At 42.8% G+C, this 17,404-nt stretch overlaps 1 protein-coding gene across 1 annotated transcript in view; it reads right to left on the reverse strand.

Annotated features, from left to right (window-relative positions):
* LOC126176464 (uncharacterized) overlaps positions 1–17,096 on the reverse strand; it is a 58,545-nt gene extending 41,449 nt beyond the window's left edge. Inside the window, exons 1-2 of the mRNA XM_049923620.1 lie at positions 16,815–17,096; positions 2,744–2,870 (exon numbers count right to left, since the gene is read on the reverse strand). Coding sequence (XP_049779577.1) covers positions 2,744–2,870; positions 16,815–17,096 — 409 coding nt within the window. The remainder of the gene's footprint in view (positions 1–2,743; positions 2,871–16,814) is intronic.
* Between the last annotated feature and the right edge of the window lie 308 nt (positions 17,097–17,404).

The raw sequence follows: 17,404 nt of genomic DNA on the forward strand, positions 1-17,404 counted from the left end.
GTTGGCAGTTGTTCTAGATTCGAATTCTGAAACATTTCCTTCGACTTATTTGGTGAAGAAGTTTTGGAAAACCGTTTCAGTAATTCTGCTATAGTGGCACTGTCATCAATGACATCGCCATTGTTATCGCGCAGTGAAGTATTGATTGCGTCTTACCGCTGGAGTACTTCACAAATTCTCAGAATCTCTTTGGGTTTTCTGACACATTTCGAGATAGAGTTTCGTTGTGGGAACTATTAAAAGAATCTCGCATTGAAATTCGCGCTAAATTTCGGGCTTCTGTTAAACTTCGCCAAAATTGGCGATTTTGCGTTCTTCTAAATTTGTTATGTTTCTTTTCCTTGTTTCTGCAACAATTTTATGACTCGTTTTGTGTACCACTGGGGATCAGCACCAGCTTTTATTAATTTACGTAGTATATATCTCTCAACTGCCCTCGATACAATTTCTTTGAATTCAAACGATATCTGGTCTACGCTTACATAATCACATCGGAAAGAGTGGAAACTGTCTCTTAGAGACGTCAAGAAATTTTTTTACCTGCTTTGGTTTTATTTATAGTGGGTTTGGATGTTACGGTGTTCAGTCTCTTTACAAATGGTTTATGGCCACTATTTCCTGTGTACGCCACGATGCTCCCTATTTGCTCGGCATTATTTGTTGGTAAGAGATCAAGTACATTATCGCAACTGTTTACCATTCGAGTAGGCTCCTGAATTAATTGTTCGAAACAGTTTTATGTGAAAGCATTCAGTACAATTACGAACGACGCCTTTGCCTACCATCGGCTTTAAACATGTATTTTTGGCAACGAATTGAGGGTAGATTGAAGTGACCATCAAGTATAATACTATGAAAGGAGTACCTATTTGAAATAAATACAACTACACTCTATTACCCTTTTCCTTTGTTGATGTTCTTCTTTTCAAGACACTGCCCATTCCGAACAGCTGATCTTCCAAGTCCTTTGATGTATTTGGCAGAACATCAATGTCATAAGCGGAGTCTGATTAGGAAACGAGATGAGTTTTGCTATTTGGGCAGCAAAATAACTGATGATGGCCGAAGTAGACAGGATATAAAATCTAGGCTGGTAATGGAAAAAAAGCTTTTATGAAGAAAAGAAATAGGAAATAGGAAACAGAATTGATAGTTAAGAAGTCTTTTATGAAGATATTTGTCTATGTGTAGCCTTGAGTGGAATTGAAATATGGGCGATAAACAGTTCAGACAAAAATTGAATAGTAGGTTTTGAAATGTGGTGCTACATGAGAATGCTGAAGATTAGATCTTGTAAGAAATGAGGAGAAACTGAATAGAATAACGGAGAAAAATTTGGGGCACTGGTTGACTAAAAGACGGGACCAGTCGATAGGACACATTCAGAGACAAGAAGGGATCACAATCTTAGTATTGGAGGGAAGTAAGGGGGATAAAAATTGTAAGGGGAGACCAAGACATGAATTACAGTAAGCATGTTCAAAAGTATATGGGTTGCATTAGTTATTCGGAGATGAACAGACTTGCACAGGACAGAGTAGAATGAAGATTTGCAACAAACCAGTCTTCGGACTGAAGGCCACAGCAACATGAAGCAAACCTCAAAGTTTTTATTTGTTCTCTATGACTTTAATTCAGTTATCAAATTTATATAATAAAATGGAACATATACAGCTGTCCTTACGATGTTGTTTATTGTATGGCAGCCAACTTCGTTGCTTCAATGCGCCATCTTCAGGCGTTAACTGACGCTGAGGACGTTAACTCCAATCGTATAGACGATTCATCAGTGGCCAACATCTATGAACCTTTTTTCGCAGACTATTTGTAACAATGATACTGCGTCTCCAACCATCAAGTTGATTTCTGTCGGAGCTTGCTCATTGTGCAGACTGATTAATATAGGGGATAAGGACACAACCCTGCCTCATTCCCTTCTCAACTACTGCTTCCTTTTCACATCCTTCAACATTTATAACTGCATTATGGTTTTTGTATAAGTCGTGAATAAGCTTTAGCGCCCTGTATTTTGTCTCTGCTACCTTCATAACTTCTTAGAGAGTGTCAAGTCAACATTGACAAAAGCTTTCTCCACTCTACAAATGCTGTCCGTTTAATAATGACGTACACTTTTTGAAATTCTTCTCTTATTAAATTATATGTTCATTTACTATTTCATTCCAGGAAAGCAAGCACACCCCCATGGAATCAGCTGCATCTATTTCTAGCTCTTAAGAAATCGTATCCATTACTACATACATCTGTGATTATAGCTGAAACGACAGGTAAAGAGAAATTGCCATAAATCGTTTGATAGATGACGTTTTGACTAGTTGCTCAATCTGAAGGTGTCTTTCGCTTGACTCAGAAATTCCAGAATGAGATTTTCACTCTGCAGCAGAGTGCGCACTGATATGAAACTTCCTGGCAGATTAAAACTGTGTGCCTGACCGAGACTCGAAGTAGGGACCTTTGCCTTTCGCGGGCAAAAGTTCCTAGTTCGAGTCTCGGTCCGGCACAAAATTTTAATCTGCCAGTAACTCTCAACTCAGAAATTGTTTGTGTATTTACATGCGCTTATAGCTGTAATACTGTGCGGTAAGCATGAACTGGTATTGACGTTTTCTGAGACGCCCTGTAAAAGCGATAATGGCCTCTCCACACGAGAATCATTGATAGGAATGAAATGTTCGCAGTGATGGATGAGTAGAATGTTAGCTACTACGACTACGGTATTGCTTACCGGAGAATGAGGAAATGGACATGCATATACTGGTGAGAGTAGTCATGGCCTCCGTGCCGTGACCGATCTGCTCCAGATAGTCTGCGAAGACGAAGGGGAACGACATCGCAGCCGTCAGCATCACCACCTGCAACATAATCATTACCATCGGTAGCCAGTCCAGCAGGTCAGAGGCCTAAGGGAGGATAGTATACTACAAGTACTGACATTTTTAAGGCACAGATGTTTATGGAAAGGGTGAAGCAAAATTAAGGAACCAATACAATTCAATTCCCATATGGCATAGTGAAATTATTGAATGTCTGGAACAATAATACAATTTTATGTGTCAAAAATCATTATTTGCTGAAATTGACCGCTACGGTCGCAGGTTCGAATCCTGCCTCGGGCATGGATGTGTGCGATGTCCTTAGGTTAGTTAGGTTTAAATAGTTCTAAGTTCCAGGGGACTGATGACCTCAGAAGTTAAGTCCCATAGTGCTCAGAGCCATTTGAACCATTTTTTTGAAATTGGCACTCCTTCGATAAAGAGAGCCAGCACACAAAAACATTGAATGAAATGGAAACTAATTAGATCCAGGAACATAATCACAAATAGGTACCACCCACGTCAGTGGTGCAAATATTCGGGAACTCGATGCGAGTTTGAGTGTCTCAAGAGAGATGGTGACCAATAGAATCCCAGACTTATTCAACGGGCAACAGGCATCAAGTTCCAAAAGCATTTGATGATGAGTATACGCAAGTTCCACCAGGCAGGAGCCTCCATTATAGACATTGGTGTCCTGAGCCAGTGAGGCGTTCAACAAATTACACAAGTTCTACATCCCCTATGTGACTGTCAACGTAACAGTCTTGGAGACGATATATGATGTTAATCGACACTGTTGGATATCACTCTAGCCCGAACTGAAGCTAAACTCAATAGTTAATATAAGTCTTGCAATACTGGTGCGGAATCTGGCATACCCCGGCCTTCCGTAAACTGAGGTCTTCTTTGATGCTTCCGGAGAGTACCGTGTTGTATTGGGCGGGCAGTCTTACGCAAGGGGGGAGCGCCTCAACACGGGAAACCGATTCGGCTCATGTTTGGCAGGTCGCTACCTTACAACCGAAAATGAAAAAATGAAAGACTCTTAGATATTTTGGCTCAACGCCCCCCCACCCCCCACCCCGTGCCTCCCTCCCCCAGTCTCCGGTCCCCGGTCCCTTTTTGAGAAAACCACCGATGAAGTTATAAGGCGATATCGATTCAAAACTGACGGGATTGACAGATAAATGAAAACTGAGCATTTTTCACTATGACATATAATTTTGCTAGAAATCAAGGAATAAAGCTTTTTCGGCTACTATTTATGTACCATCAGGTAAACGCTATTCAACGGAAGCGGCGCTAGCATAGTACCAAGGCATCTGATTGCGAAGCAGAGACTTCGCTTAAGTTTTCCAGATGGCTTCTCCAGTTTTTTTTTTTTCATTTGTATCTGTTTCCGTGTCAAAATGGGTAGGAGTAGGTGGGTTAATAAATTGGTAGGAATAGGAGGGTTAATACGGTAAGTTAACCAACAAGGAATATTAACAATGTAAGTAAATAAATTTCTTAAACGATTTGGATTTATAAGGAAGTATAATTTTAAGCTTCGTTGTCTGAAAAAATCTCCGAGTAAGACTGTTGCGAAGGCGAGCATTCGATGTAAGTTATCGCATTACGGAGAGACACGAACCCTTATCGCAGTTTGCAGTATACATATAATAACTCATTGTACATGGCGCGTTTAGAAAATGATTGCCTATAGTTGTCGAGTGCTTATAAGAAACTAATGATTAATTTGTTCTTAGGGGTATAAGAGTGGGCAATCGTTTAACGGACGCTACTTGCTCCAAATCCGGGAACTAACAAATTCAATTTCAAACTATATCTAGAGAACCCGTGGTCTAGGGGTACCGTCTTTGATTCATATTCAAAACGTCTTTGGTCCCGGGTTCGATCCCCGCCACTGCCTAAAATTTGATAAATAATCAGCACTGGCGGCCGAAGACTTCCGGCATAAGAAGTCAGCCTCATTCTGCCAACGGCCTTGTTAAAGAGGGCGGAGGAGCGGATAGAGGTTCAGGGCACTCTCTTGTCCTAGGGGTGGGAAATTGGAGGACGGAAGAATCAGCAATGATCAACGACATGAGGATGCAGAAGGCAATGAAAACCACTGCATTAAAGATACGTAACGTGTATCAACAGGACATGTGGCCTGTATTTGAAGAAGTGTCATGATGATCTCTCCATTGGCAAAAGATTCCGGAATAGTCCCCCATTCGGATCTCCGGGAGGGGACTGCCAAGGGGGAGGTTACCATGAGAAAAAGATTGAATAACCAACGAAAGGATAACCTTCTACGAGTCGGGGCGTGGAATGTCAGAAGCTTGAACGTGGTAGGGAAACTAGAAAATCTGAAAAGGGAAATGCAAAGGCTCAATCTAGATATAGTAGGGGTCAGTGAAGTGAAGTGGAAGGAAGACAAGGATTTCTGGTCAGATGAGTATCGGGTAATATAAACAGCAGCAGAAAATGGTATAACAGGTGTAGGATTCGTTATGAATAGGAAGGTAGGGCAGAGGGTGTGTTACTGTGAACAGTTCAGTGACCGGGTTGTTCTAATCAGAATCGACAGCAGACCAACACCGACAACGATAGTTCAGGTATACATGCCGACGTCGCAAGCTGAAGATGAACAGATAGAGAAAGTGTATGAGGACATTGAAAGGGTAATGCAGTATGTAAAGGGGGACGAAAATCTAATAGTCATGGGCGACTGGAATGCAGTTGTATGGGAAGGAGTAGAAGAAAAGGTTACAGGAGAATATGGGCTTGGGACAAGGAATGAAAGAGGAGAAAGACTAATTGAGTTCTGTAACAAGTTTCAGCTAGTAATAGCGAATACCCTGTTCAAGAATCACAAGAGGAGGAGGTATACTTGGAAAAGGCCGGGAGATACGGGAAGATTTCAATTAGATTACATCATAGTCAGACAAAGATTCCGAAATCAGGTACTGGATTGTAAGGCGTACCCAGGAGCAGATATAGACTCAGATCACAATATAGTAGTGATGAAGAGTAGGCTCAAGTTCAAGACATTAGTCAGGAAGAATCAATACGCAAAGAAGTGGGATACGGAAGTACTAAGGAATGACGAGATACGTTTGAAGTTCTCTAACGCTATAGATACAGCAATAAGGAATAGCGCAGTAGGCAGTACAGTTGAAGAGGAATGGACATCTCTAAAAAGGGCCATCACAGAAGTTGGGAAGGAAAACATAGGTACAAAGAAGGTAGTTGCGAAGAAACCATGGGTAATAGAAGAAATACTTCAGTTGATTGATGAAAGGAGGAAGTACAAACATGTTCCGGGAAAATCAGGAATACAGAAATACAAGTCGCTGAGGAATGAAATAAATAGGAAGTGCATGGAAGCTAAGACGAAATGGCTGCAGGAAAAATGTGAAGACATCGAAAAAGATATGATTGTCGGAAGGACAGACTCAGCATACAGGAAAGTCAAAACAACCTTTGGTGACATTAAAAGCAACGGTGGTAACATTAAGAGTGCAACGGGAATTCCACTGTTAAATGCAGAGGAGAGAGCAGATAGGTGGAAAGAATACATTGAAAGCCTCTATGAGGGTGAAGATTTGTCTGATGTGATGGAAGAAGAAACAGCAGTCGATTTAGAAGAGATAGGGGATCCAGTATTAGAATCGGAATTTAAAAGAGCTTTGGAGGACTTACGGTCAAATAAGGCAGAAAGGATAGATAACATTCCATCAGAATTTCTAAAATCATTGGGGGAAGTGGCAACAAAACGACTATTCACGTTGGTGTGTAGAATATATGAGTCTGGCGATATACCATCTGACTTTCAGAAAAGCATCATCCACACAATTCCGATGACGGCAAGTGCTGACAAGTGCGACAATTATCGCACAATCAGCTTAACAGCTCATGCATCGAAGCTGCTTACAAGAATAATATACAGAAGAATGGAAAAGAAAATTGAGAATGCGCTAGGTGACGACCAGTTTGGCTTTAGGAAAAGTAAAGGGACGAGAGAGGCAAATCTGACGTTACGGCTAATAATGGAAGCAAGGCTAAAGAAAAATCAAGACACTTTCATAGGATTTGTCGACCTGGAAAAAGCGTTCGACAATATAAAATGATGCAAGCTGTTCGAGATTCTGAAAAAAGTAGGGGTAAGCTATAGGGAGAGACGGGTCATATACAATATGTACAACAACCAAGAGGGAATAATAAGAGTGGACGATCAAGAACGAAGTGCTCGTATTAAGAAGGGTGTAAGACAAAGCTGTTGCCTTTCGCCCCTACTCTTCAATCTGTAAATCGAGGAAGCAATGACAGAAATAAAAGAAAGGTTCAGGAGTGGAATTAAAATACAAGGTGAAATGATATCAATGATACGATTCGCTGATGACATTGCTATCGTGAATGAAAGTGAAGAAGAATTAAATGATCTGCTGAACGGAATGAACAGTCTAATGAGTACACAGTATGGTTTGAGAGTAAATCGGAGAAAGACGAAGGTAATGAGAAGAAGTAGAAATGAGAACAGCGAGAAACTTAACATCAGGATTGATGGTCACGAAGTCAATGAAGTTAAGGAATTCTGCTACCTAGGCAGTAAAATAACCAATGACATCTGCTAAGGAGGACATCAAAAGCAGACTCGCTATGGCAAAAAAGGCATTTCTGGCCAAGAGAAGTCTACTAATATCAAATACCGGTCTTAATTTGAGGAAGAAATTTCTGAGGATGTACGTCTGGAGTACAGCATTGTATGGTAGTGAAACATGGACTGTGGGAAAACCGGAACAGAAGAGAATCGAAGCATTTGAGATGTGGTGCTATAGACGAATGTTGAAAATTAGGTGGACTGATAAGGTAAGGAATGAGGAGGTTCTACGCAGAATCGGAGAGGAAATGAATATGTGGAAAACACTGATAAGGAGAAGGGACAGGATGATAGGACATCTGCTAAGACATGAGGGAATGACTTCCATGGTACTAGAGGGAGCTGTAGAGGGCAAAAAGTGTAGAGGAAGACAGAGATTGGAATACGTCAAGCAAATAATTGAGGACGTAGGTTGCAAGTGCTACTCTGAGATGAAGAGGTTAGCACAGGAAAGGAATTCGTGGCGGGCCGCATCAAACCAGTCAGTAGACTGATGACCAAAAAAAAAAAAAAAAACCTAGAGAACATTTTAAAACCATGCGTTGCTGATAACAATTTTTGAATGCTACTAGATACCTGATGTGCACAAACTAATACAGGCAAGTATGACAGCGTGTTCATAGCTGATAAGGGCCAACTAACTTACACGGTAGAAGTAATACCACCGAATTGTGCATCTGTGTTTTAGCCATGTGATGTTTATTTTATCCCCAACTTTAAAAAAAAATTATTTCGTGTCTTCTAAACTGCAGTCTGCTTCTGGAAATTCAACTGTAATTGCGCAATCGCACGGATGCAATAACGGTTCACAGCACAATTGATGACCAACTTGCTGTACCGATTTTTCAGGCAATGTTATCATATGTGTGATATGCATGAAAATAAATTCCCGAAAAAGATGTATGTTTAATTGTAATACCAAATCTGTTTTCCGACGAATATTCGAAGGGACAAAGATTGCGTTCGTTACATATTCTTGTAGCCGAGGGTAAATTTTCTTCGAATGTTATACGCCCATCCTGCAGTTCGAAGGAAATTGAGGATATAGAACAGAGTGGGTGAAACAGCCATTTAAAAGCGACCAGGATAAAAATATTAATTCTTTACTAATCCAGGTCTTTCGAGAAATTGATTTGCGAACCTTGTTATTATTCCTTATTGATCTACTTACTTTATTAACCCTCCTATTCCTACCAATTTCGAAATGAAAAAATACAAGCGAAAAAAATTGGAGAATGCATCTGGGAATCCAATATAGCTTCTCAGGTTCGCCGACAGACTCAGAGTCTGTGTCGCCTGGCCACCCTGAGCTGTTGCAGGACGATTTGATTCACGGATCCAGCTATATGGCTCCTTCCCTGTATAGCGATTTTACGACTATGACGAGTGGGGCCCGAAGATGGCATCAATGAAATGCCGAAACTGGTAGCACATAGAAGTGCATAAAATAAAATACATTTCAACAATACATAAGGCTGTTGGTAAATTATTGCATCAAAACACCCCATATAGGTGTTCTAAGATCATCTTCGCGTTCTTTTACGAGGACAGAACTGCTCAAGGTCCGAACGATCGATTCTTCTCTTGTGTTTACTTTTTCTGTATCGACTCCGCCTTTCTACCGTACTCATAGGCAAATCTGATGATCTAATGTTTGGGCTCATTGGTGGCCAAGAATCGTGGCCATATCTGTCAGTTTATTATCTGGTGGATTTAGGTTCAGATAGTGTTTTACCTGACGATGTGCAGGAGCTTTGTTATGCTAGAAGAACATACTCATCCTTGTAGCCAGAGGACCCTCTTTCAGTAAGGCCGGAAGCTAGTTTCCTAGTAAGCCTGAGTAACCGTGGTCTGTAGTAGGATGAGGTAACAGAATAGGCCCAATCAGCTGATTGTCGTATAATAACACACCACACATTTATAGAGAAGCGTTCTTGAAACTGTGTCTCACAATGGCTTGTGTGTATTCGTCGGTCCACCGATCTGAGTCGCGAGTGTTATTGACAAAATCGCGAGTGTAATTGGCTTCGTCAGTTAAGAGTATTAATGAGACTACTCAGCGATTTGGAATATGTCAACGAGAAAACTCCAATCCTCTACTTTAATCTCCTTCTAGTAGGTATTAAATCAGTTTTAAAGATAAGGATAGAGACCGTACATACGTAATGTCCATGTATATTCATGTATGTGGAACACCGAGAAGTGTACAAATCCAACTTGTGCTTGTTGAGGGACTACGTTCTACCAACTGAATAATGCCTTCCCACATCTGTTCAGTTGTACGTTGAGATGAAATAAGTCTGTTGGGCAATGAAAACGCAAATAAACACTCTTGAATCTGGCACTCTGAGGTTGTGAATTCTTATTCCGTATTTTCTATAAGTAGTCTACTTTCCATTGTAAAACCCGTGCAGAGTACCATATTGGTGTATTCAGCAATTCTAAATACTTTTTGAATGCTTAAACGATGCAGTCGAATTTGCCAACAAGTAACAATCACAATCATAGTTAAAAAACTTCTTAATGCAAATTCAAACAGAACTTCATCGCTCTCCGAGCAGCCTAGCTGTGTGTGCACGACAGGAACGTGGTATTACAACCCGTCTTACCTCCTGGCGCATAACAAGCAAAATTGTCGTGACATAGCACGTGATTACCGGCCGCGGTGGTCTAGCGGTTCTAGCGCTGCAGTCCGGAACTGCGGGACTGCTACGGTCGCAGGTTCGAATCCTGCCTCGGGCATGGGTGTATGTGATGTCCTTAGGTTAGTTAGGTTTAAGTAGTTCTAAGTTCTAGGGGACTTATGACCTAAGATGTTGAGTCCCATAGTGCTCAGAGCCATGTGAGCCATAGGACGTGATTGGAGATAGGCGAGAAAACCCAGGCTAGCTGGGGTTAGGATGGCTAGCGTAGGTAATGATGAGGAGCCAGGGCCTCATGCCCGGGAGGACCGACAGGAGCCCCCACCCCCGCGGGGTGTACTCCGGCGTTCCTTTAGGCCAAGAACAAGGAGTAGGGAACAGGCAGCTCTCGTGGGTAGGTCAGAGCCTAACCAAAACCCCGCACCGGACTTAAGCGTCGAGACGACTCTGCATCGACAGATTCAAAAGTTCCAGGTGCAACACGACACTGAAATGGCAGCCAAACGTGACGCCAAGATGGCCGAATGCAGGACGACAAATGACGCCAACGAACTCAAGACGAACGACGACGACAATCACCAAACAGATGACGACGAAAAATACACCAGATATTATCATTCTTGTGACCCTGAATGAAGCGAACCAGAAGAAATGGAACAAGACGATGGGGAAGGGGAATTTCAAACCCTGCCTCCACGAAAGACAATCAAACGGCAAAGTTCTGGTGACGACAGCGCACCACAGAAACAGTTTAATGTACATACGGAAAACCGTTTTGATCAATTAACAGGTCCCGCAAACCGACAGACACCACCGATACTGCTGACACAACATAACAAACAAAAACTCCGTTGAACCCGCCTCAAACTACACTGAAAAAACCAAGAATACCACCAATTACAATACAGTATGAAGGCCACTATTTAACACTCAACGCTGCATTAAAAAGTACATGGAAGGACCAATTAAAGCCATTTACAAGGGTAAAACTATCAATTACCACTTTGAAACTATCGAGGACCAAAGAACCGCACTGCATTTCTTCCGCCATCGTAACATCCATGACTATACACACCAACCACAGAGCGAACGACACCTCAAAGTAGTCATAAAAGGTCTCCAAGAAACGGATCCAGAACAAGAAGTAGAGGAAGATCTCAAATTACTAAACTGATTGCTGCATGATGTACACCAGTACAAAAAGAGGGATAAATACACCAAAGATTTACGCCCCATGGTCGTCTTCTGCGTCACTCTCGACAAGAACCTCGAGAACGACACAATCTACCACGTAAGATACATATTAGACACAAATATAACAGTAGAATCATGTCAGAGCGAAGATGGCCCACCTCATTGTAAAAAAATATCAGAGATTCTTACACATAGCGAATTACTACTTAATGCCGACGAGGTGTGTACGATGTGGAGATCACAGGGCGAGAGATTGTGAGCAACCGAAAACCACCACCCCATGTTGTGTCAATTGCAATCAAGACTGTCACCCTGCTTCATTCAGACGATGTAAACAGTTCCAAAAGACAATACTGGCACATCTCCCCCAAAGAACTCAAACCACCGCACCAGCAACCAGAACTACTCAGGCAGGCATTAAGATAACACCAATGCCCATACCTGCAGAAGACTATCGTAGGGGAAGGAGAACTTCGGCAAACATTCGACCAAACGAGCCCACTACCTCAAACAACCAACCACAACAACCAACACATTCCAACATTAACCAATCAATCGCCGGACTCTCTGCCTTTTTCGACGTCATCAACCAGACTTAAAGTGTATGGGAACGGATACAATGGACAAACATCATCTCCATCGTAACATCAACCGTCCACCAATTCACCACAGCACCAGATTTACTATCCAAAATTTTGACCATAATTGTAGGAGTGATGAAATTTTTCGGAAACACACATGGAAATTAGACTCACTAGACGATACAACCTAAGTTTTTGTAACTTCAACGCCGCAGGGTTGAAGAACAAAAAGGACCTACTAAATGAAATTGTCGAAAATCAAAAAACTGACGTACTGTTTGTTACGGAGACGCATTTTCAGCTCACAGAAACCTTCAAATTACGAAATATGATTTGCCATAGGACAGACCGTACCAACAGTCAGAGAGCAGGCACAGCCATCTTTCTCCGATCGCACATCAGACATAACCCTGAACTCACACCGCCCATGATGCCCTTCGAAGCTACAATAGTCACTATCGAAACATCGCAAGGCAAGGTCACCCTGGTGGCTGCGTTATCTCAGGCCCAGGGCAATTTTCGACGAAAATGACCTTCTCCAGATCTTCGACAACCATGACCGTGTATTACTCCGCAGGGATCTACGAGTAAATTCCAAAAATACTGCTTGGAATTCAGGTAGAAACAATGCACCCGGTGATCAGCTACACGATTTGGAGGGACGCCTACATGCAGTAATAACGGCCCCAGAAGAGGTGACCTAGATCACCTTCAATCACCTACACCAACGTGATCGATATCTTCATCACCAAAAACTTGAATCCTGACCCTCACCTAAGGACAATGGAGGAGCTCACTTCCGATCACCTCCCGGTTGTTGGAAACATAGGAAACGCAATAAACTACCTCAGCCGCGACACAGCATGGCCACAGACTGGGAACAATTTAAAAGACTGCTCAACAACAACACCCGCCCGACAATAGACCTCAGCTCACACCAACGAATTGAGGAATCAATAGATACATTGACTGACAAAATTAAAACAGCATACAGATGCGCACCCACAAAGGTGATCTTCCAGCATTCCAATCTCCATACCCTTCCACCCCTTATCCAAGGCCTCAAATACCTGAAAAACACAGCAATACGTAGATGGCTTCGCACCCGGAAGCCACAAGGCAAGAGAGAAGTCAACAGACTGACTAAGGAGATCCACCACCGCGTGCTGGAGTGGAAAGCATAAGTCTGGGAAGATAGAATGAGCACACTTCAACTTAGAAATAGAGACGACTGGAAATTAATCAAAAATATCAGAGGCACCAGACCACATAAATCGGCCTTGCTGCAAGACAACAACCTAGTCTTTGATGCCTTACGCTACAACGTACGAACAGCAAAACAAAATCGAGATAGAAGAATATTCCCAAGAAGTTCGAACGGTGTGTTATGGCAGTAGCCCGAAATGTAAGGGAAACACCGCCTAGCAACCAACAAGAAATAACGACACCAACAGAAATAAAAAGAATTATAAGCTGAGTTGGTACAAACTCAGCACCCGGACCGGATCTAATTACCGACACCCAACAACAACATCTTCCGAGAAAACCCGTAGACCTTCTTACCTGAATCCTTAACGCCTGCCTCTTACAACATTACTTTCCAGAAGTGTGGAAGATTTCCCAAATCTTTTCAATACCAAAAACAGGAAAAGACCTAAAGAAGTTTTGGAGCGAGTGCTACTATCACGCACCAAACAACCACTACTAGACCTAAACATAAGCAGAAAGGAACAGGTTGCTTTTGAAGAAACACACTCTGCCGAATTAGAAGTTTTAAGAATTACAGAATACATCACAACAAACATGAATTATTCTCGGTATACAGCTGCAGTCTTCTTGGATGTCGAAAAGGCATATGATAACTTATGGAAGGATAATCTGGTCACCAGAATTAAGGAAGATACAGACATATCTGATAGTTACACCAAGATCGTGGACAGTTATCTAAAGAACAGAAGATGCTTTGTCCAAAGTGACGGAAAGCTATCTGCAGTCGAAGTACTACAAGAAGAAATACCACAGACCTCCTTTCTGTCACCGACGCTTTTCACAGTATAAGTAAACGACATTCCAACCGCCGGCCTCTATGGACGAGCGGTTCTAGGCGCTTCAGTCCGGAACCGCGCCGCTGCTACGGTCGCAGGTTCGAATCCTGCCTCGGACATGGATGTGTGTGATGTCCTTAGGTTAGTTAGGTTTAAGTATTTCTAAGTCTAGGGGACTGATGACCTCAGATGTTAAGTCCCATAGTGCTTATAGCCATTTGAACCATTTTTGTCATTCCAACCACAGAAAACTCCATTATTGCACAATTCGCCGAAGACACGGCACCGACGACTCCACACCACAATAACAAGACTCCAGGAACAAGTAAATAACACCGAAAAATGAGCTACACTAAACAGAGTGAAAATCAACCAGGAAGAAACTACAGCAATTATGTTCACCCGTCGGTGACCGATACTTCACGACCCCATTGAGTTACATGGTAGACAAACAGAATAGACCACCAAAGTAAAGTACCTAGGAATAGCGATTGACGACAAGATGCTTTTCAAACAATACATTGCTGGCAAACGACTAAGTATCACGAGCAATTCATGGAATATATCTTCTACTTGCAAGCAAGGACATGCGCCACAAAACTAATCTTCACATGTACAAGGCCATCATAGAACCCATGATGTTGTATGGCTGCTCATCATGGGGAATTACAAGCAAGTCCAACAAAAGACAGCTACGAGTGCTCAGGTACAGATGCTTCAAACTTTTATTAAATGCACCATGGTGGACAAACACGGACTAAATTCGTACAGAAATCGCCATGCCCACAGCCGAAACTCAAATTATCCAGGCTACAAGAAGACTTTTTTGAAAGGCAGATAGACTCATAGACTCAGGCCTACACGCAACCAACTCCAGTATTTAGCAACAGTACAGTCAGCACGTTGGCACAAAGTAAGAGTACCAATGTCTATTAGGTCACGAATAAGTGAGGATCACTTCTAAAATCAAGAATAAGGATACGAGTAAGTTAGGAGCTGTTTAAAAAATCAAGAATAATAGAAATCGCTTAAGTATACCAGGTATGAGTGCCTCAAGGACCAATATTTGTGTCCAAATGCCCTCAAAAGACCAAATTGGTGCCCCATTTTATGTAAATAAATGGTGTCCCCGATAAGAAACTCTACACGTGAGGAAGTAACCTCCACCGTACGTAGAGCCCTGGCCACCGCACAAAACACACAGACAGACACAGACACACACACACACACACACACACATATACACACACACACACACACACAATTGTATATTTGCAACCAATAAAAAATTTACGCCTACAAGGGTTGGAACTTTAATTGTGGCAACTGTTTATTTGCGAATCACATAAAACAGATACATGCTTCGTAGGTTTTACTGTCCTTCAGAGTAGCCTCCAGCATAGTGTATAGACCACTGCAGCGATGCGGAAGTCGTAGACACCTTTAGCAAGGCAGTTGTGTTGATAATTCGACTGGAGCAGTGTATTGCGCGACGAATTTCTGTAAAAGTTCTGAAGCAAATGTCATGAAGTGGTTACTTCGGTTTACGAATCAAGTTGAAGATCTCAATTCCGGGGAGTATGGTGGATGGCACAGCACTTCCAAGCCCTCTCGATCGAACAAATCAGTCACCTCTTGCGGCATATGCGCCTGAGCATTGTCCTCCAAAATAACGTGCGGGTGCTGCAGAATGTGTCGACGGTTTATTGTCTAAGCTAGCTGCAGGCTGTGTTCCAAAAATGAACAGCTTAGAGAAAGAAGCGGCTACACTTTCTACAGGACTTCCCATCGTTTTGCAGGGCAATGCTCGGACGTATAAGCCGCAAGTAGCGACTGATTTTGTTCGGTCGATGGGGCTGGGAAATGCTGTACCGCCCACCACACTCTCTGGACTTAAGCCGTTGTGGCTTCTTTGAATCCTAAATATCAGGAAAAACTTCACGACTTTCGCTTCAGAACTATTACAGAGATTCGTCGGGGAATAGACGGCCACATTCGGACTATCAACGTAACTGGTGTTCCGGCGTAACATCAAGCGCCGGCACGACGATCAAGAACGGAAGAGCAGAGAGGGCTGTGAAACGACGTCAGCCAATAATATGCTGACCGACCACTCTCTAGGACGACTCCGAGACAGGAGCGGCCTCTACTCGAAGAGAATGTATAAGAGCCGCGTCGCCTACCCGCGGCATGACTGGAGCCGTCCTCCGAACGCTACAGTAGTTACTTATGAACTGTATTGTTTTGCTTGCATTGGAATTGTATATACCGAAAGACATTTATTGTTTACATGTCGCCATTTGCTTGCGACACACCTATGTGAATACGGGAAGTTAACTATTGTCATTTATCTTACTGTAATACACTCCATTAATACCATTTGCTTGAATTGTCTAGTGATCCGAGAAAGCATCTTTCCTAGGCACCGTATATTAGACGAGTGGGCAGAACACAACAACTGGCTCTCGTAGGAGTCTCTTACGACTTTCACATGTCTGGCAATAGATTATAAACAGCGCTGGTGACTACTCTGAAGGACAGTAAAAACTTTAAAACATGTGTCTGTTTTCTATAAGTTGTAAATACTTGCCACTATTGAAGTGCAAATGGACAAAGGCGAGAGGAGCAAATTGACAGGGAGAGTGAGGAGGAAGAGATGGACAGAGAGAGGGTGATGGAGGAGATGGACGCAGAGAGAAGTGAGGAGGAGGTAGGCTAAATAGAAGATTGGAATAAAAAAATACTCGGGCAACGCCAGGTTTCTGAACTAATGTTTTGTTAAATGTACCACCTCCTCCTGAAACTTTTTCCAGTGTTTGGAAGGCGTTTACACGTGAGCACACGGTGTGGCTTGTCGCGGCGCTACTCACACAACAGAAGGCAACTGCGGCGGCCACGACCCACCCCCAGCCCCCATCTGGAGCCGGCGGCTGCCCGCCGTCCACCGCACCCCCCTGCTGTGGCGGCTGCTGCTGCTGCTGTTCAGGCGACGCCGCGCGAGCCCTCTCTTCTTCTGTGGCCAGCAGCTTCTCGGTCTCATGCTGCTCTGGCCTCATCTGCTTATCCTCTTCCTCCTGCTCCTCCTCCTCCTCCTCACTCTGATGCTCTTCGCGATTCCCATCAGTCTGGTGCTGCTGATCGTCGTTGAGCATTGTCACAGCACGCTGTAAACGCTGAAACGAGAAGAAACAGTCGTAATGTAACCTCCCCCTCACTTACCGACCTTAATGACAGTGAAAAATGAAACCGCGTGTACCTAATGGGAGTTTTGGAAAAGCAATCGTCACCGAAGTTAACCTGTCGGTAAAGAGGGAGGAAAGGGTTACATCTAGATGAAAGGAAATGTGCTAATGAAACTGGTGGAAATTAATTTTGAAAAGGGGTAAAGTTAATAAAGAAAGTAAATGTGCAGCCGTTACGTTAACAATTAACTAGCGGTAATTAGGTATTTGAGATTTGG

Source organism: Schistocerca cancellata, chromosome 3 (assembly GCF_023864275.1).
Source record: "Schistocerca cancellata isolate TAMUIC-IGC-003103 chromosome 3, iqSchCanc2.1, whole genome shotgun sequence".
NCBI lineage: Eukaryota > Metazoa > Arthropoda > Insecta > Orthoptera > Acrididae > Schistocerca > Schistocerca cancellata.